The sequence below is a fragment of the Hylobates moloch genome, unplaced genomic scaffold (genome assembly GCF_009828535.3).
Source record: "Hylobates moloch isolate HMO894 unplaced genomic scaffold, HMol_V3 SCAFFOLD_6, whole genome shotgun sequence".
NCBI classification, from domain to species: Eukaryota; Metazoa; Chordata; class Mammalia; order Primates; family Hylobatidae; genus Hylobates; species Hylobates moloch.
The window spans coordinates 801078-821896 of NW_026652281.1; the positions used below are offsets into that span (position 1 = coordinate 801078).

General features: G+C 57.9%; 1 protein-coding gene across 3 annotated transcripts in view; it reads left to right on the forward strand.

Moving 5' to 3' along the window:
- Positions 1 to 20819, forward strand: part of ANKRD11 (ankyrin repeat domain containing 11) — a 191943-nt gene that overhangs the window by 164148 nt on the left and 6976 nt on the right. For 2 of the 3 annotated variants that reach the window (XM_032156167.2, XM_032156168.2), the window contains exons 4-10: positions 4431 to 4601; positions 4786 to 4989; positions 6629 to 6771; positions 9105 to 9252; positions 9643 to 16172; positions 20060 to 20158; positions 20293 to 20436. In XM_032156167.2, the coding sequence (XP_032012058.1) occupies positions 4502 to 4601; positions 4786 to 4989; positions 6629 to 6771; positions 9105 to 9252; positions 9643 to 16172; positions 20060 to 20158; positions 20293 to 20436 (7368 nt within the window). In that variant the 5' untranslated portion in view covers positions 4431 to 4501. Of the gene's footprint in view, positions 1 to 3833; positions 3934 to 4430; positions 4602 to 4785; positions 4990 to 6628; positions 6772 to 9104; positions 9253 to 9642; positions 16173 to 20059; positions 20159 to 20292; positions 20437 to 20819 lie in introns of those variants that run through there. The other variant, XM_032156166.2, reaches the window with a different exon arrangement.

The following is a 20819-nucleotide window of genomic DNA, read 5'->3' on the forward strand; positions in this document are numbered from 1 at the left end:
GAAGGTCGCAGGCCCCCCACATCCCACCTGCACAGAGCACCCCCAGGAAGGTCACAGCCCCCAAATCCCACCTAAACAGAGCACCCCCAGGAAGGTCACAGCCCCCACATCCCACCTAAACAGAGCACCCACAGGAAGGTCACAGCCCCCCCTCCGGTCCCACCTGCGCAGAGCCAGGTGCTGCCGCCATTTGTCTCGGGAAGCTCACCTCCAGTCTCTTTGCTGCCTCAGAAAGGCCTTGGCTGGATGCAGGGGCAGGAAGTGGGCTCCAGCTCCCAAAAGCATCGTCCACTGTAGTCCCCGCTGCCCCAGGCCAAAGCCATGCTCCAGCAGCACCAGCAGCAGGAAGGGGCATGGGGCTCATGGAGGGTCTCAGCTCCGTGCTGAGGAGGAGAGGGTTCCGTGGAATCTTCCATTGGCCAGCTGGGTAGTGAGGTGTGCTGCCAACCTCAGAGGGCTGGCGAGGTGGATGTGGTTTGAAGAAAGGCCCTATAGGCCTTGTTTCTTAAAGATGAGGTGGGTGGCCGCCCAGGCTCAGGTCAGCGGACAGAGCTGCCACTGCCAACACACTTGACTTGGGAAGACTCAGCTTCTCCTGGCGCCCTCCACCGCTCTCCCTGGACTTTTGCCCTCAGCCCCAGGCTGCCTTAGCCCACAAAGCCCTCAGAGCCCGCAGGCCGTGTTCCAACTGCAGAGCAGGGGTGGAAGGGGGCTTCTGAGTCCTGTGGAGTTGCTCCCACCCCCCACCCAGGGGTCAGAGGCACCCAGGGCCACATCTGCCTGTGGTGCTGTAGCAGGGACTCAGTCCCTAGACCTGCCAGTTTTCCACTTTGCAACTTGGTGAATACCATTTGGAATTCATAGAAATTGTATTTGGCTTCCGTTTGGACAGTAGAAACAGGAAATTTGCAGAATGCTCCAGGAACTTGCTGGCTGTCCTAGGGGTAGCTCCAGATGCTCTCACCCTTTTCTTACCCGCCGACAGCACCCCGCGCCCCCTGTGCTCTGCACTGTGTGGAGGGCAGGGAGCAGGTTTTGCAGCCTCTCCTCTCAGAGGACTGTTTCTCAGGGGCACACAGCTCCAGGTCACCCCAGGCCTGGGGTAGGAGGGGCAGGCAGGCAGTGCAGGACCCACTTGTGTGGTGCCTGACAGTGCAGGTACATGTGGTGTGTGTGCACATCAAGGACCCACTCAGCTGCTCTCAGACCATGGTGTCGCTGGGCTGGAATGGAGAGCAGGCATTGTTGAGCCACGGGCTGTGGCACACGGGGGTCTCTCTCCGTGGGTGGGGCTCTCCCTCCACCCCAGAAGCCGCTGGAGTGGCCAGTGTCTCAGACCTGACAGACGTGCAGGTTTGCTGGGCTCCGGAGCTTGGGTGGGTGCTCTGCAGGGAGTGTCTTGGGGGTGCTCTGCAGGGAGTGTCTTCTGTATCTGGCTGCCTTTTTGTGTGTGTGTGTGTGTGTGTGTGTGTGTGTTGTGGGCCTTGTAGATGCTCGTAGCTGCAGGTGCTTGTTTCACAGTGGAGAAATTGGCATCCTGGGAGATCTGCTTTCATATTGGACGTTTTTAGTGTCAGGACAAGTAAAAAGTCCTGTTTTGGGACTGGGAGAGCTGGGTGAAAAGTTGCTGCTTCCTGGGAGCGAGCTCTTCCTGAGTGTGGGGCAGAGCAAGGTCCCTGTGGTGGCTCCAGGCACCAGAATTCACCAGGAGGTTGGCAGCACCTTCCATGCGAATTGCTGGGAGCCCTGTAAAGCTGTCCTGGCCGCGTAAGGGAAGCCAACTCAGGCTTTCTTCACCAAAGCTCAGAGCAGAAGCAGAGGGAGGGCCTGGTGGGGAGCGGGAGGGATGTGGCCCTGGCCCTGAGACCCTGGAGCCCACCCAGGAAGTCACTGGGGGCACTGAGTCCTGCCCAGTCTGCACATGTTGGGTGTGAGGTGCACCTGAGATGGCCGCCCTGCAGGAGTGGGACATGTTCTGTTTGCCACACAGCAGCTCTTTGCTGCCCCTCAGAGCGGGGACGCAGCGTGGGCTCCTGGCCTGCCAGCCTAAAGACTGACTTATAAGGAACACCTTTGCCTCTGCCTGTTCCCCTGACACATGCCTCCTAGGATCCTTTGATAACTTAAGAGCATGGTAACATCTGCACTTTGGGATCTAAACATACTGCAGCCCCAATACCGCCCCACCTCCTCCCTCCGCAGCCCCAACACCACCCCACCTCCTCCCTCCACAGCCCCAACCCTGCCCCACCTCCTCCCTGTGTCCACCCCTAGTGGCCACATGCAGCACAGAAGTGGGGCCCACTCGCTTTTGACTTCTGACGGTCAATGGAATAAGGAGATGCCGTCTGCTCCTGTGCTGTGTGCAGCTTTGCGAAGTCTGTGTATCTCAGGGATTCTGCTTTCCTCGTGTTCTCAGGGGGCTTCATGTCTCCAAAACATTAACTCCCCTGTTCTGGGTGACAGAGGGAGCAGGGCTCTGAATATGCGTGGCTGGGTCATGGGGGTCAGGGCCGTGCAGAGGTTCTCAGCTGCTTCTCCAGGCGACCGTGGGCAGAACAGCTGCTCCGTGAGTGTGGGCCCCTCCTGGAGAGAGGAGGAATTGAGGGCTATCGGTGGGGGAGCTAGGGTTTCTCCAGCAGCTTCGTCGCCTCTTTCTTGGAGGGAGGCAGCCGCAGGCCTGCTTCTGTTGTTGTTTAGAGGTGGCTGTGAGAAGCAGGCCTGGGGAGGGCCGGCTCCCCGGGCGGCATGGAGGGTGCAGGGAAAGCATGGGGCGCGCACAGAGACCCACAGCCAAGCACCTGTGACCCAAGCTCACTGCTAAGGTGTGGCTACCCCAATGATGGCTGTCGGCTGGGGCCCATTGGCTGGTGGCGAGGCTGCCTCCCCAGCCACTGTGTTTGCCAGGTTCTGTGAGCGGCTGGCGCCAAAGCTCAGGTGCTTTCTCAGATCTGTGCATTGAGGACTTTACATACTAGCTGGTGGTGGCGGTGGCAGCCTGCAGCACTTGGGGTTTTGCCCATGAGTGTGACGCAGGTCAGTGTGGCCAGGTGTGTGCCTTCCTGCAGGCTTGTCCCATAGGACATACGAATCCACTTTCTCAGCATGCCCCAGACCTAATTCCTAAGAAATCAGCCTCAGACACCTTGGAAAGAACTAGAGTGGGTGGGCAGCGTCCTCTTAGGAAAATGAAGGGCACACTCACAGGGACTGTGGTGATGAACAGCAAGGGAGTCGCACCCTGGGAGCTGAGCCGAGAGACCAGTTAAGACCCTTCTGTGTTCCACTGACCGGGCAGGTGTGGGATCCAGTTAGTCCGTTGTTACAGATGTCACCCACCTCTCTAGGATCAAACACCGGCTGAGGGAGGAGTTAAGTCCTGAAGAGAGGCTTCTTGGATGTGCTGAATGGAAGGGAAGGGAGGTGCCTCAAAGGAGAGCTTCAGAGGCCCATGTCTCCCTGGTGACCCTTCTTCCCCAAGTCAGAGCCTTGCCTCTGCAGTTTCACCCCATGACCTAGAAAACCCCAGAACCCGCAGGGTAGCTGAAGGAGGATTCAGAGATGTCTGGCCCCTGATTTCCATCCACAGGAGGGCACTGCTCAGGCAGAGGAGGCAGCTTCTGTGCCCCCGACTCTTGGTGCTTGGGGTCTTGTCTTCCCTGCCCCTGCCTCCTGCCTCTTTTAAAAGACACAGAACGTGAGTTGTGTTAGATGCCAGCCGAGTGTTCTGTAACGGGTCAGATGAGTGCAGGGTGTGCTTATTACGAGGAGGCTGAGGTGGAAACAGCCGAGCTCTCACACCGTGTCTTGTTAGTGCTCTGTGTTGATGCCTTTAGATGCCTCCAGCCCAGTCCCTGTTGTGGTGCTGCAAGGCTGGTACGCTCCTCGAAGCACCATGGCATGAGATGGAGGTTCCTAGAAGCAAGAAGAAAGGTACAGTACTGACCAGTTGGCCTTGATTTACTGATGTGTTTTAAACTGTGTCTGCCATTTTATATCTGCACTGTTTGGAGGAGGGACGGGGAAGGTGGAATTGAATTACAGACACGTGTATTTAACAGAGACCTGTCCTGTGTGAGCCAGGTCACCGGTGCTAAGCTGTGCCACCACATTCATGTGTGGTACGAGGTCTGGGGAGGCCCAGGAGAGGTGCCTGGAGTGAGTGGATGCTCGGTGGAGGCCCAGGCTTAGCAGACTTGAGGGGCTGGTAACGAGGTGTTTAAATGGTCTCACAGTCACTGCTGAGAGGTGAGGTGGGCGGCACCAATGCTCCCAGCACCGCTGTGCTTTCCCCACACACAGACCTTCTTTTCTGCTCTGTCAGCTGTCAGGTGGACGCAGGGGGTTCCGTAACATTAGGTGAGGACCTGGCTTTGGAGGACACCATGGCATGAAATCTCTCCTCCCTCTCTCCCTTGCCCGCCTCACAGAGAAGCAGGGCCCTGAGCGGAAGAGGATTAAGAAGGAGCCTGTCACCCGGAAGGCCGGGCTGCTGTTTGGCATGGGGCTGTCTGGAATCCGAGCCGGCTACCCGCTCTCCGAGCGCCAGCAGGTGGCCCTTCTCATGCAGATGACGGCCGAGGAGTCTGCCAACAGCCCAGGTGAGCCCGGCCTGTGGGTGGTCCCTGGCGCAGGGAAGGGACTCTGCCTGGTCGCAGCCTCATGGCTGTGGTGAGGACAAGCCCTGTGCAAAGGGATCTCATGATGGTGGCCTGGGCTCTTGAGGATTGGACAAAGCAGGACCACCCCACAGTAATGCCCACCTGTCCCCTCCTTGGCCTGCAGTGGACACAACACCAAAGCACCCCTCCCAGTCTACAGTGTGTCAGAAGGGAACGCCCAACTCTGCCTCAAAAACCAAAGATAAAGTGAACAAGAGAAACGAGCGTGGAGAGACCCGCCTGCACCGAGCCGCCATCCGCGGGGACGCCCGGCGCATCAAAGAGCTCATCAGCGAGGGGGCGGACGTCAACGTCAAGGACTTCGCAGGTGGGAGCCCTGAGCCTCCCCCCAACCCCCCACTGGAGCCCTGAGCCTCCCCCCCAACCCCCCATTGGAGCCCTGAGCCTCCCCCCCAACCCCCCATTGGAGCCCTGAGCCTCCCATCGGGTTGGATGGGCTGTGGGCTCGTGGGGTGCGCATCTGTTCTGCAGGGCCCGGGGTGTTCACAGCCACACTCACTCCCGTGGGGTTCCCTGTTGCTGAGAAGAAATCATTGTTTCTTGGAAAGTATTTCAAAGTAGACTTGTTTGCTGGGTTTTATTGTTATTTTTATTTTTAGACAGGGTCTCGCTCTGTTGCTCAGGCTGGAGTGCAGTGGCGTGATCACGACTCACTGAAGTTTTGAACTCCTGGGCTCAAGCGATGTTCCCAACTCAGCCTTCCGAGTGCAGGCACACGCCACCACGCCTGGCTAATTTTTTTATTTTTTGTAGAGACGGGGTCTTACAAATTGCCCAGACTGGTTTGAACTCATGGCCTCAAGCAGTCCTCACGCCTTGGCTTCCCAAAGTGCTGGGATTATAGCTGTGAGCCCCCATGCCTGGCCTCTCTGTAAGAACTGAGAAATTTTAAATTTTACTCCGCTGTGTTCCATAAACCTCACTTCCAGGCCCCTGGAGGGGCCTGTCCCTGGTGTGTCTAGCACGTGGCTGCATTCTCCAGCAGAGGGCGCCTCTGAGCCGGGAGCCGCTGGGTCCACACCCTGGCCTGGACCCCCTCACTTCACAGGGTTGAGTCCTGGGGCTTGCCTGGGACCCGGGCAGAACTGAGCAAGCCTCCCCAGACCTGATACGGCCCAGGGGCTTAAGAGCTCCACGATTAGAGTTTAATATTCCCTTTCTTTACATAAAATACCCCCATCAAACTATGAGTGGTCCACATATCCCAGGACTGTTGACAGTGTAAGGGGAACAGATGAGCGAAATCATGTGTGTAGAATCCTTCTAGATTTCTCCCACTGCCCTGGTTTATAGCTGTCTGACACAAACCTAATTTAGCACCTTTTTTTTTTAAGCATTTTTCTAAGAGAGACTTCTCCAGAGCACTGCCGTGTGCTTCCGTGGGGCTGAGCTCTGTTCCACGGATGTGTGTGGCCACGCCATCTGATGGTGGGCCCCAAGCTCCCCAGGCAGGAGCTGCTTGCCCGGGGTGGCCTTCATCGTGCCCGAGCCTGGGCGCCCCTGGAGCTCCTGCTGTAGCAGCTCTTCAGCTTTCAGGAGGCTCTCCGGCTTGGTTTCCCTGTTTCCGACACAGGAGGTTTCCCCTCCGTGTTTTGCAAAGGCACATAAGCCTCCAGATCGGTGAGGATGAGGCTGCTGTTTACTACACTGTGTGTTCACTGATTTCCTACCCTTTTAGGGTGATTGCTGCAGATTAGCCCTGCAGGTTGTTAGTCTGTAGGGTTAACAAGCTAGATATGGATTGTGCTAGCAAGAGGTGCCACAGTAAAGAGAATTTAGGGGTTCTCTGGGCCAGCACCTGCTTCCCTAAACTGCAGCCCTCACTACACGGCAGCTCCCCACCTGGCTTATCCCCGCCCTTTAGCACATCCTCAAGGCGCTGCCTCCAGAGACAGGAGGGAAGTTCCGAGGATTAAATAACGTACGTCCTGAGTGTCTGTTTCCAGGCTGGACGGCGCTGCATGAGGCCTGTAACCGGGGCTACTACGACGTCGCGAAGCAGCTGCTGGCTGCAGGTGCGGAGGTGAACACCAAGGGCCTGGATGACGACACGCCTTTGCACGACGCTGCCAACAACGGGCACTACAAGGTTGGCATCCCCCCGTCCTTCACACATCCGGCCCGTCCTGGCATCTGGGTGGTTCTGTAGCTTTGTGTCCCCGTAGCTAGCCGGTTCCATGGTGTGGGGCACAGGCAAGCGAGTTTTCGCCCTGCCCACCCTGAAGGCCGAGGTGTGCCCTCTGCCCCCAGCTTTCCCCTCCTGGGTCAGCCTGGACGGCCTCTCACAGGTTTCCCAGCAAGTGCCGTCTATGGAAAGGCTCGTATCCGCCAGCCGTGTAGGTCTGGTTGGATTTGAGCAGGTGAAGGATTACACCAAGTGGAAGGAGGCCTGCAGGAGTTGCTGCCGGTCCCCGTCACCACTGTGGGGCTGTTAGACCTGCAAGGCAGACCCACCCTCGTCTGGAATGAGGTAACACCAAGAGGTGTGGCCGGTACACAGGACCATAGACTCAAGATTTAGAAAGTGGCCATTGCGGCCGGCCCAGGAGCAGTGGGCACTGAGAGGTCTCAGCCTCTGTGGGGGCCGAGAGAGGTTGTGGTGTGCCTGACAGCCCCGTCCTGCCGGAAAGCAGGGGTGCTGCCTGGAGATGGGGCGGGTCTCACCGATGTCTTCACCAGAGCTCCGTGGAGAGTCCCTGGTTGCAGGCAGGACAGCAAGGCTGGGGGGTCACACGGGGCCACATCTGCTGGTGCCCGTTGTGCTCCTCTGCAGCAAACCCCGTCTGGCCATTGCGGGAGGTCCTGGGGCCCACAGCACCTCGGCCTTAAAGAGCACAGTTGAGAAACGGCTTGTTCCTGTGGGGTGGGGGTGGACTGAAGACTCTGAGACGAGCAGGGAACTCAGAACGCTGAGTCCATATTTGATGTTATGACCGTTACACTTCTGGGTAAGATAATGAATGGCATTATGGTTTATACTGTTGCTTTTTTATGGGCTCTTCCAGAGACGTGAACTGGAAAAGGCTCTGCAGTGTCTGGGATTCGCTCAGTGCTGCGGGGGAGGGCAGGTGTGAGGGGAATGGCCTGGAGGGTGATGGGGCTGGGGCATCCGATGCAGCTTTATACTTCTGTAATGACCACTTTTAAACTTTTTATTATGAAAAATGTCAAGGACCCTGGAATTATGGCGAGGTAGGCAGGATAATGGCCCCAAGATGCGCGTGTTGTGACCCCCAGACCTTGTGAGTGCCTCACATGGGGAGATCGTCCTAGGTCATCCTGCAGGCCCAGGGCAGCCCCATGGGCCCTTAAAGCTTGAGAGCCTTTCCTGCTGAGTCTGAGAGATGCCAGAAGCAGGAGAGGTTAGAACCCGAGGAGGGCCACACCTGCGCTGCTGGCCTTAGAGGAGGGCCGAGGAGTGTGGTGGCCCCTAGCAGCTGGGACTGGGGACCTCCGTCCCAGCCCTGCAAGAAACTGAATTCTGCCAGCAGCCCCCATGATGGCGGAAGGAAGGACCCTGCCTTGCCAGCACCTTGACCTCTGACCTCCACAGTTGTAAGCCTGAGATTTTGTGTAGTCACCATAGAAAACTCACACGCACAAGAACTCTGTGCTGATTCAACAATAGAACATGTCACACACGAACTGGAAACTGATTCTGTGGGCGACACGAGTCTATAGTAAACGTTATGACAGATTCTTTGAATGCTCTAATCTCAGACTGGACTGAAGTTGGGATTAAATTTAATTTGTACTTGAGTTCAGTGCATTGCTGTTCTGGGCATAGGAAATCCAGGTTGCTGGTGATGAACAGCTGGACAGAGCTGTGCAAGTGTCACCGTGGTTGTCTCTGTCATTCATGTGACCACCCTTACCCTTGTAAAATCAAGCAGGGGAGAGATGGTTTTCTAATGTAAATGAAAATAAAAAATAAAGCAGCTTGCAGAAACTTGGTCTTTGTTTCCTCTGTTCTGTCCCCCCACCCCTTCCACAACACTCTTCTCCCTAACCTCTTGCTTGAGCCCTCCACGACCACTCCGGCACCACTCTGCTGAGGAGCTCACTGTTGGCGGGAGGGGAGAGCCTTCGTGAGAAGATTCCTGGGAAGTCGTCTACTCGCGGCAACGGAGAAATGGTGGCAAAAAATCCAAAGGAGGCAGAGCCCTTCTGAAGGAGAGCGCAGGAGGGGTGCGGGAGCCCCCGCGGCTGCAGCCCGTCCCACAGAGGAACCACGGCCTCGCCCGCCGCACCCAGAGCCTCGCCAGGCAGTCCCTGTGTGCTCGGCTCCCACACCCTCAGACCGCGAGGGGCTGCTCTTGGGTCGAACCCCAGGGTTCTCGGAAGGGGCTGCCGTGTTACGCGGTACGGTAGAGGAATTGTGCTTCTCCAGCAGTCCCTGACGCGGGTGTTACTGTCTTGTAGGTGGTGAAGCTGCTGCTGCGGTACGGAGGGAACCCGCAGCAGAGCAACAGGAAAGGCGAGACGCCGCTGAAAGTGGCCAACTCCCCCACGATGGTGAACCTCCTGTTAGGCAAAGGCACTTACACTTCCAGCGAGGAGAGCTCGACGGGTAAGTCACGGCCACCTGAGCTGCCTGTTCTGTTATGCAGGGATGGTAGGAGCTGCCCTGTGGTGTTTGCACAGCGTTGCCCCTCTGATCAGCTCCTCCTCGGATGCTGGGGGCTTACAGGAGCTTCTGGACTGCGGGACACCCCGCCCAGGTGTGTCACTGCCGAGAAGCCTGCAGTCTGACTTCTGAGATGCCAGCCCTGTCTATGAGCTGAGCTCTGTCTGGTTTCCTCCTGCCTGTGGCTGGTTTCCATGAGTCAAGCAAAGTGTCTCTGCAGAGGCAGGGTGGGAGCCTCGCCACAGGGCACATCTGCAGAGCCTCCCTCCTCTGCCATTCTGGGGAGACCTGTTTTGAGCCTGCCTGTGACCTCTCGCTTCCTGCCTCCGACAGAGAGCTCAGAAGAGGAAGACGCACCGTCCTTCGCACCTTCCAGTTCAGTCGACGGCAACAACACGGACTCCGAGTTCGAAAAAGGCCTCAAGCACAAGGCCAAGAACCCGGAGCCACAGAAGGCCACGGCCCCCGTCAAGGACGAGTATGAGTTTGACGAGGACGACGAGCAGGACAGGGTTCCTCCGGTGGACGACAAGCACCTGTTGAAAAAGGACTACAGAAAAGAAACGAAATCCAGTAGTTTTATCTCTATACCCAAAATGGAGGTTAAAAGTTACACTAAAAATAACACGATCGCACCAAAGAAAGCGTCCCATCGTATCCTGTCAGACACGTCGGACGAGGAGGACGCGAGTGTCACCGTGGGGACAGGAGAGAAGCTGAGACTCTCGGCACACACGATACTGCCTGGTAGTAAGACACGAGAGCCTTCTAGTGCCAAGCAGCAGAAGGAAAAAAATAAAGTAAAAAAGAAGCGAAAGAAGGAAACGAAAGGCAGAGAGGTTCGCTTCGGAAAGCGGAACGACAAGTTCTGCTCCTCGGAGTCGGAGAGTGAGTCCTCAGAGAGTGGGGAGGACGACAGGGACTCCCTGGGCAGCTCCGGCTGCCTCAAGGGGTCCCCGCTGGTGCTGAAGGACCCCTCCCTGTTCAGCTCCCTCTCCGCCTCCTCCACCTCGTCTCACGGGAGCTCTGCCGCCCAGAAGCAGAACCCCAGCCACACAGACCAGCACACCAAGCACTGGCGGACAGACAATTGGAAAACCATTTCTTCCCCGGCTTGGTCAGAGGTCAGTTCTTTATCAGACTCCACAAGGACGAGACTGACAAGCGAGTCTGACTACTCCTCTGAGGGCTCCAGTGTGGAATCGCTGAAGCCAGTGAGGAAGAGGCAGGAGCACAGGAAACGAGCCTCCCTGTCGGAGAAGAAGAGCCCTTTCCTGTCCAGCGCGGAGGGCGCTGTCCCCAAACTGGACAAGGAGGGGAAAGTTGTCAAAAAACACAAAACAAAACACAAACACAAAAACAAGGAGAAGGGACAGTGTTCCATCAGCCAAGAGCTGAAGTTGAAAAGTTTTACTTACGAATATGAGGACTCCAAGCAGAAGTCAGATAAGGCTATACTTTTAGAGAATGATCTTTCCACTGAAAACAAGCTAAAAGTGTTAAAGCATGATCGCGACCACTTTAAAAAAGAAGAGAAACTTAGCAAAATGAAATTAGAAGAAAAAGAATGGCTCTTTAAAGATGAAAAATCCCTGAAGAGAATCAAAGACACAAGCAAAGACCTCAGCAGGTCCTTCCGAGAAGAGAAAGAGCGTTCGAATAAAGCAGAGAAGGAGAAATCGCTGAAGGAAAAGTCTCCGAAAGAAGAAAAACTGAGACTGTACAAAGAGGACAGAAAGAAGAAGCCAAAAGACCGGCCCTCAAAATTAGAGAAGAAGAATGACTTAAAAGAGGACAGAATTTCAAAAGAGAAGGAGAAGATTTTTAAAGAAGATAAAGAAAAACTCAAAAAAGAAAAGCTTTATAGGGAAGATTCTGCTTTCGACGAATATTGTAACAAAAATCAGTTTCTGGAGAATGAAGACACCAAATTTAGCCTTTCTGACGATCAGCGAGATAGGTGGTTTTCTGACTTGTCCGATTCATCCTTTGATTTCAAAGGGGAGGACAGCTGGGACTCGCCAGTGACAGACTACAGGGACATGAAGAGCGACTCTGTGGCCAAGCTCATCTTGGAGACGGTGAAGGAGGACAGCAAGGAGAGGAGGCGGGACAGCCGGGCCCGGGAGAAGCGAGACTACAGAGAGCCCTTCTTCCGAAAGAAGGACAGGGACTATTTGGATAAAAACTCTGAGAAGAGGAAAGAGCAGACTGAAAAGCATAAAAGTGTCCCTGGCTACCTTTCGGAAAAGGACAAGAAGAGGAGAGAGTCCGCAGAGGCCGGGCGGGACAGAAAGGACGCCCTGGAGAGCTGCAAGGAGCGCAGGGACAGCAGGGCCAAGCCCGAGGAGGCGCACCGGGAGGAGCTGAAGGAGTGTGGCTGCGAGAGTGGCTTTAAGGACAAGTCCGACTGCGACTTTGGGAAGGGCCTGGAGCCGTGGGAACGGCACCACCCAGCACGAGAGAAGGAGAAGAAGGATGGCCCCGATAAGGAGAAGAAGGAGAAGACAAAACCAGAAAGATACAAAGAGAAGTCCAGTGACAAGGACAAAAGTGAGAAATCGATCCTGGAAAAATGTCAGAAGGACAAAGAATTCGATAAGTGTTTTAAAGAGAAAAAAGATACCAAGGAAAAACATAAAGACACACATGGCAAAGACAAAGAAAGGAAGGCGTCTCTCGACCAAGGAAAAGAGAAGAAGGAGAAGGCTTTCCCTGGGATCATCTCGGAAGACTTCTCTGAAAAAAAAGATGACAAGAAAGGCAAAGAGAAAAGCTGGTACATCGCAGACATCTTCACAGACGAGAGTGAGGACGACAGAGACAGCTGCATGGGGAGCGGGTTCAAGATGGGAGAGGCCATCGACTTGCCGAGGACGGACGGCCTCCAGGAGAAGGAGGAAGGGCGGGAGGCCTGTGCCTCCGACAGACACAGGAAGTCTGCTGACAAGCAGCACCCTGAGAGGCAGAAGGACAAGGAGCCCAGAGACAGGAGAAAGGACCGAGGGGCCGCCGACGGGGGGAGAGACAAAAAAGAGAAAGTCTTTGAAAAGCACAAGGAGAAGAAGGATAAAGAGTCCACAGAAAAGTATAAGGACAGGAAGGACAGAGCCTCAGTGGACTCCACGCAAGACAAGAAAAATAAACAGAAGCTCCCCGAGAAGGCTGAAAAGAAGCATGCTGCCGAAGACAAGGCTAGAAGCAAACACAAAGAGAAGTCGGACAAAGAGCATTCCAAGGAGAGGAAGTCCGCGAGAAGCGCCGACGCGGAAAAAAGCCTGCTGGAAAAGTTGGAAGAAGAGGCTCTCCACGAATACAGAGAAGACTCCAATGATAAAATCAGTGAGGTCTCCTCTGACAGCTTCACGGACCGAGGGCAGGAGCCGGGGCTGACTGCCTTCCTGGAGGTCTCTTTCACGGAGCCACCTGGAGAGGACAAGCCGAGGGAGAGCGCCTGCCTCCCTGAGAAGCTGAAAGAGAAGGAGAGGCACAGACACTCCTCATCTTCGTCCAAGAAGAGCCACGAGCGAGAGCGAGCCAAGAAAGAGAAGGCCGAGAAGAAAGAGAAGGGCGAAGATTACAAGGAGGGCGGTAGCAGGAAGGACTCCGGCCAGTACGAAAAGGACTTCCTGGAGGCGGATGCCTACGGAGTTCCTTACAACATGAAAGCTGACATAGAAGATGAGCTAGATAAAACCATTGAATTGTTTTCTACCGAAAAGAAAGATAAAAATGATTCTGAGAGAGAACCTTCTAAGAAAATAGAAAAGGAACTAAAGCCTTATGGATCTAGTGCCATCAACATCCTAAAAGAGAAGAAGAAGAGAGAGAAACACAGGGAGAAATGGAGAGACGAGAAGGAGAGGCACCGGGACAGGCATGCCGACGGGCTGCTGCGGCATCACAGGGACGAGCAGAAGCCCGCCACCAGGGACAAGGACAGCCCGCCCCGCGCGCTCAAAGACAAGTCCAGGGACGAGGGCCCGAGGCTCAGCGACGCCAAACTGAAGGAGAAATTCAAGGACAGTGCAGAGAAAGAAAAGGGCGACCCAGTGAAGATGAGCAACGGGAATGATAAGGTAGCGCCGTCCAAAGACCCAGGCAAGAAAGACGCCAGGCCCAGGGAGAAGCTCCTGGGGGACGGCGACCTGATGATGACCAGCTTCGAGAGGATGCTCTCCCAGAAGGACCTGGAGATCGAGGAGCGCCACAAGCGGCACAAGGAGAGGATGAAGCAAATGGAGAAGCTGAGGCACCGGTCCGGAGACCCCAAGCTCAAGGAGAAGGCGAAGCCGGCAGAGGACGGGCGGAAGAAGGGTCTGGACATTCCTGCTAAGAAACCAGCGGGGCTGGACCCTCCGTTTAAAGACAAAAAGCTCAAAGAGTCGACTCCTATTCCACCTGCCGTGGAAAATAAGCTACACCCAGGATCAGGTGCAGACTCCAAAGACTGGCTGGCAGGTCCTCACATGAAAGAGGTCCTGCCTGCGTCTCCCAGGCCTGACCAGAGCCGGCCCACTGGCGTGCCCACCCCGACGTCGGTGCTATCCTGCCCCAGCTACGAGGAGGTGATGCACACGCCCAGGACCCCGTCCTGCAGCGCCGATGACTACGCGGACCTCGTGTTCGACTGCGCCGACTCCCAGCACTCCACGCCCGTGCCCACCGCTCCCACCAGCGCCTGCTCCCCCTCCTTTTTCGACAGGTTCTCCGTGGCTTCAAGTGGGCTTTCAGAAAACGCCAGCCAGGCTCCTGCCAGGCCTCTCTCCACAAATCTTTACCGCTCGGTCTCTGTCGACATTAGGAGGACCCCCGAGGAAGAATTCAGCATCGGAGACAAGCTCTTCAGGCAGCAGAGCGTTCCTGCTGCCTCCAGCTACGACTCTCCCGTGCCACACTCGATGGAAGACAGGGCGCCCCTGCCCCCGGTTCCCACGGAGAAGTTTGCCTGCTTGTCCCCAGGGTACTACTCCCCAGACTATGGCCTCCCGTCGCCCAAAGTCGACGCTTTGCACTGCCCGCCGGCTGCCGTTGTCACTGTCACCCCGTCTCCAGAGGGCGTCTTCTCAAGTTTACAAGCAAAACCTTCCCCCTCCCCCAGAGCTGAGCTACTGGTTCCTTCCCTCGAAGGGGCCCTTCCCCCGGACCTGGACACCACCGAGGACCAGCAGGCGACGGCCGCCATCATCCCCCCGGAACCCAGCTACCTGGAGCCGCTGGACGAGGGTCCGTTCAGCGCCGTCATCACCGAGGAGCCTGTTGAGTGGGCCCACCCCTCCGAGCAGGCGCTTGCCTCTAGCCTGATCGGGAGCACCTCTGAAAACCCTGTCAGCTGGCCTGTGTCTCCACAGAGATTCCCCGAGTCCCCTAAACATTTCTGCCCCACGGACCCCCTCCACTCTGCCGCCCCAGGGCCCTTCAGCGCCTCAGAGGCGCCGTACCCTGCTCCTCCCGCCTCTCCTGCCCCATACACCCTGCCCGTCGCTGAGCCAGGACTGGAGGACATCAAAGACGGAGTGGCAGCCGTCCCCGCCGCCATCTCCACCTCAGAGGCGGCTCCCTACGCCCCTCCCTCCGGGCTGGAGTCCTTCTTCAGCAACTGCAAGTCACTTCCGGAAGCTCCGCTGGACGTGGCCCCTGAGCCCGCCTGTGTGGCCACTGTGGCTCAGGTGGAGGCTCTGGGGCCCCTGGAAAATAGCTTCCTAGACAGCAGCCACAGCCTGTCCAACCTCGGCCAGGTGGAGCCGGTGCCCTGGACAGACGCCTTCGCCGGCCCCGAGGACGACCTGGACCTGGGGCCCTTCTCCCTGCCGGAGCTTCCCCTGCAGACTAAAGACGCTGCAGATGTTGAAACAGAACCCGTAGAAGAAAGTCTTACTCCTCCAGAAAAAGGGGCCCCTGTGGTCGTAAACGGTGGGGATGTTTCCACCGTAGTGGCTGAGGAGCAGCCGGCACTGCCTCCTGACCAGGCCTCCACCCGGCTCCCTGCAGAGCTCGAGCCTGAGCCCTCAGAGGAGCCAAAGCTGGACGTGGCTCTAGAAGCTACAGTGGAGGCAGAGACTGTGCCGGAAGAGAGGCCCCATGGGGATCTGGACTCCAGCATGGAGCCCGCGCCCGTTCCCCCTGAACAGCGCCCACTGGGGAGCGGAGACCAGGGGGCCAAGGCTGAAGGCCCCCCCGCCGCGTCCCTCTGTGCCCCCGACGGCCCCCCCGTGGACACTGTGGCACAAGCTCAGGTTGCGGACAGTGCCGGCCCCGACGACAGCACCGAGGCTTCCCGTGCTGCCGCCCCAGCTGAAGGCCCTCCTGGCGGCACCCAGCCAGAAGCCACAGAACCAGAACCAAAACCCACGGCCGAAGCCCCAAAGGCCCCCAGAGTGGAGGAGATCCCTCAGCGCATGACCAGGAACCGGGCGCAGATGCTCGCGAACCAGAGCAAGCAGGGCCCGCCCCCCTCCGAGAAGGAGTGCGCCCCCACCCCTGCCCCGGTCACCAGGGCCAAGGCCCGCGGCTCCGAGGAGGACGACGCCCAGGCCCAGCATCCGCGCAAACGCCGCTTTCAGCGCTCCACCCAGCAGCTGCAGCAGCAGCTGAACACGTCCACGCAGCAGACGCGGGAGGTGATCCAGCAGACGCTGGCTGCCATCGTGGACGCCATCAAGCTGGATGCCATCGAGCCCTACCACAGTGACAGGGCCAACCCCTACTTCGAATACCTGCAGATCAGGAAGAAGATCGAGGAGAAACGCAAGATCCTGTGCTGCATCACGCCGCAGGCGCCCCAGTGCTACGCCGAGTACGTCACCTACACGGGCTCCTACCTCCTGGACGGCAAGCCGCTCAGCAAGCTCCACATCCCCGTGGTGAGTGTGGGGCCCGGGAGAGCCACTGCGTTCTCTCTCTGGGATGCGTCCGGGGCCCCCTAGTCACGGGTTCCTCCAGCCCATCTTGTCCCACTCCTGGCCCTTGACCTCTCTCGACCTTCGCCCACCTGAGTAGACACAGCCCCATTTCCACTGTGAAGGCAAAAGCCGGAAGCTGCCCAGCTGTTCTGCAGACTCAAGGTCCTTCCTCCAGCTGGTCCGTGCCAGGCCTTGGTCTCCTGACCTCCCCCTCACCCTGGGTGCACCCTAGTCCCACTCGTGTGGGGCTCCCCCTTCACGCCGCTCACTCTCCCCTCTCCACTCCCCGTCCACCGGGACGGCCTCAGGAGAGCCACCCGCTCTGTCTCCTGCCCCGCCTCCTTCTCCCTTGGACCTGTGTGGGTTCCCTGAGCCCCGATACCCACATGATGAGTCGCTTCCCCCACCTCCTCCCTTGGGCTTCTGGGACGGCAGAGCTGCAGCTCCCTTGTGGCAGGTTGGTCCTCGGCCCCCAGCCTCACCTCGTTCCACCTGACGCTGTCAGCCCAGTTCCCCAGGCATCTTCTCTGCCTCTGCAGGCTCAGATGAAACGTCTCGGAATCACTCCCACTCCCCCAGCTCCTTGTGCTACGTCTGGGCCCACAATAGATCCCTCCAAATGGGGCCCTGCTCTGAGCACATTCCCATGAGGGCTGCCTGCCCTGTGCACCCTCTGCCCTGGGCCACAGGGCCTGACTGGGTTCCCACCTCCTCCTGCCCACTGGAGTCTTTCCCAGCAGGCACAGGGATTCCTCACGGTGGAGCCAGAGCCTGCCCATCTGTCCTTGGTGATGGCCCGAGCTGTGCATGGCCTTCCCTGCCCATCTGTTCTCAGGCCCCCCCGCGGTCCATCCAGCCCCAGCATGTGGCGTTCTGGCCCTTGCCTGGAGTCTCCTCCCAGACCACGCAACTCCACTCACACTGTGCCTAGTGGACTGTGTGGTTGGTGCAGCCATCTCGCTTGAGTGTGTTGTGTTATGCCCAGAACAGGCTCTCCATCACCAACGGCCATTTCCTTCTGGGGATTCCTGGGCACTGAAACTCGCAGGTGGCGCGAGGTACAGCCAGGGGCCCTCCACACGCGTTGGCTCTGTGGGCCCAGGCCGCCTGAGAGCCCCTCGCCGTGCTGGCCCTGACCTGGCTCAGCTACCCAGCACCCCCCGAAGAGGATGACGGGTTCTCCTGAGCTTGCCCTGACAGTGAGGCTGGGTCTGGGCTGCTGGCCGACATGTCAGGGACATTGTGCAGGATCCAGGAGCGGGCGCCCTCGGGCCCCACCCTGCCAAGCTCTGAGCTCTGTTCCCGGGGAGCATGAGGGGCTCTGCACCTGTGGTGACCTCAGCGGTCTTTCCCTTCTCCTCGAGCTTGACCCCAGCCATCCCCGGGGAGGCTCATCCACAGGAGACAGGGACGGCAGTTGGGTCATGACATTCAGAAAAACCTGCCCCAGGATCTCTCCCCAGTAAGACTTTCTGACCTTCTGTACTTTTTGTTTTGGCTGTTGTTTTCTCTTGTTTTAATTGATCAAAACACTAGTCTGACTGCTGTAGAAAATTTGGAAAATACAGGGAAAAAAGCCACTAGAATCCTGCCAATCTGAGTAATCCTGGGAATGTTCTGTGTGCCTCCCGCCTGGTCTTTTCACTACCCCCCAGACCTAGACCCAGGCAGGCAGAGGCGCCAGGTGCTCCAGGTACAGTCTGCGGCCCAAGGCACAGCTCCTGCTGTAGCTGCCCGCCCTGGGGCTGAGCCGGAGGACGGGGTGGTGCCCGGTCCTGGGCTGTGCATTAGTTTGAGCTCGCATCAGTCCCACCTTGGAGGTGGCCCACAGAATCCCTGCCACCGACGGGCCCCATCTCAGCAGAAACCCCACATGCAGAACCCTCACTGGGGGGCTGGGCTGGTCGAGGCAGGGTGGATGTGGTGCTGAACAGAGTGAAGTCTGTGGAGTAGAGAGACTTAGCTAAATTTTTTAATCAAATTTTTTTTTTTTTTTAAGACAAGAGTCTTGCTCTGTTGCCCAGGCTGGAGTGCAGTGGTATGATCTCGGCTCACTGCAAGCTCCGCCTCCCCAGTTCAAGCAATTCTCCTGCCTCAGCCTCCTGAGTAGCTGGGATTACAGGCGCCCACCACCACGCCCAGCTAATTTTTGTATTTTGTGTAGAGATGGGGTTTCACCATGTTGGTCAGGCTGGTCTCAAACTCCTGACCTTGTGATCCACCCACCTCAGCCTCCCAAAGTGCTGGGATTACAGGTGTGAGCCACTGCGCTCAGCCTAAATCTTTAATTTTGAGCTGATTTTAGATGGGCAGAAAAGTTCAAAAACAGCAGATAGGTTTATGCACCTGCTGCATGCCCAGCCTCCCCTGAATGTGCCTTAGGAGGCGTTGGAGGTGACGAGACCCTGCCATGCGTCCACGCTGTGGCAGGCCCTCCTGTGCCGTCTCCTGGCTGGGAGCTTCTGGGCAGTGTCGGTCAGCAGTGTGGTCAGAGGCCCCAGGCCTGGCCTGCGATGATGGTTCTTAGGCAGGAGCCTATAGCTGTGAGGCGGGGCCTTTTGCTCCTGGTGTCATAGGTGACGTGACCTGGAGGCCTCTGGTCAGGCCCATCCACCATGAGTTGAAGTCTCTCGCTCTGTGGTGTGTGTGTGTCTTGGAAGAGATGTGGACGCTGTGTAAGCCTGTTTCTCTCAGGCCATTGTCCATGCGCGTCGCTGTCCACGGCTCTCGTCTGCAGCAGTTACTCCTGTGGCGCTGGGCCTGTCTTCCCTCTCCTGTGTTTGCTAACTGGAGCTCTGCTGTCAGGAGGAGCCGCCCCTTCTGCCTGCAGGTGCCCGGCGTCGCCAGCGTTGGTCTTGTGCCATGAGTCGCCCCAGCCTTGGCTGTCAGCTCTTCCTGGTCTCCCTCTTGTGCGTCCACCTGCCCATGTGCCCTGTGTGCTCCTGTTTCTGACTGGCCCGTCGATGTTCCAGCTGGTCTTGGCAACCCTCTCCGCCCTGCCATTACCGTGTGGGTCTACCTGTGGGGAACGGTGGCCCTGCCGTGACTGCTGTGGCCCCCTGAGCACACGGCCATGCTTTCTGGGTCTGCTTTGGAAACCTGACTGCCTGTGGGCCCGAGGTCTGCGCTGCACCGCGGGGCTCAGCCTGGCTCCCCGCTCCTGTGTGGCCCTTGTTTCTCCAAGAGTGTGAGGCCTCGTCCTGATGGTCTCTGCTGTCTTTATTTCCTCGTTCACTTCCAGCGTGCGTGTAGTTTTAGAATGACCGACCCACCTCTGTGAGAACCCTTCCGCTGGTGGGAGTGCAGTGCCTGCACCTCCGCCCCACAGCCCCCCACCGGGACCTGGGCCAGTGCGCGCTTCCCTCCCCCGAGCCACTGCAAGACCACAGGCTCGGTTGTCAGCCTTCATATTCCGCTGTGCACGTTACACCCTGGTTGAAAGGCTGATCTGGGGTGCATGGGCCCTCCCTGTGAACACAGGAAGCTCAGCCTGCCCCCAGCCCCTCCTGCCGTCTCGCTGTATCTCCTCTGCACAGTAGGTGCTCATGCCTGTGTTTCAGGCCCTCCAGCACACGACGGCCCACACATACTGTCCCGTGCCTCTCCCTGCACTATCTCCTCACCGCGTGGTGCCGTGCGGGGCACCGTGGAGGTGTCCACTCTCCCGTGTCCAGCACATAGTGGTTTCTAGAAGCTTCCTGGTGTGTCTGTGTTGCTGGGACTAGAGGAGGCCTCCAGGGCAGGCTCCTAGGAGTGGGGAGGCTGAGTCGGGACCCCCGTGAACTCCAGACTATCCTTCGTGCAGTTCCACAGCCCCAGCTGACCCCCCACTCACCTTTTGCCTGCAGATCGCACCCCCTCCCTCTCTGGCGGAGCCCCTGAAGGAGCTGTTCAGGCAGCAGGAGGCGGTCCGGGGAAAGCTGCGTCTCCAGCACAGCATCGAGCGGGTAAGTGGGCTGGCACAGGCAGGGGCACCACGGCCAGGGCTTCCATGGCGCAGGCCCCAGGGGCTGTCGTGTTGAGACAATGGGGCCTGGAGCGTGGCTGTGTCCCAGCTCACTCCACTCCTGTCCTCCTCCAGGAGAAGCTGATCGTGTCCTGTGAGCAGGAGATTCTGCGGGTTCACTGCCGGGCGGCCAGGACCATCGCCAACCAGGCAGTGCCGTTCAGCGCCTGCACCATGCTGCTGGACTCCGAGGTCTACAACATGCCCCTGGAGAGCCAGGTAGGGCCCGTCTGCATGCCAGGCCCATGAGTCCAAGTGCCGCACCTTGCCCCCTTCCCCTCCCCTTTATAGATTCTGCACTTTGACCGGGAGCTTCCCGGGTGCTCAGCGCCTTGCAGGGGCTACAGAGTCCTTTGCATGCCTCTGGCCTTGGGTGAGCCTCAGAAAGGAGCCAAGAAGGCTGGAGCAGAGAACAGACAGCTCCGCTCACGGGCAAGGCCCTCAGCCACTGGGCTGGGCCTCAGCAGCTCAGTCTCTCCGTAACACTAGTCCTTGCAGTTGGAGCACCTGCCCCTACCTACCTCTCACAGGTGTCAGGGCTGGCATTATTTTCTCTTTAAACTGCTGGGCTTGACCTGCAGCTCTCAGGCACCCCAGGGCTG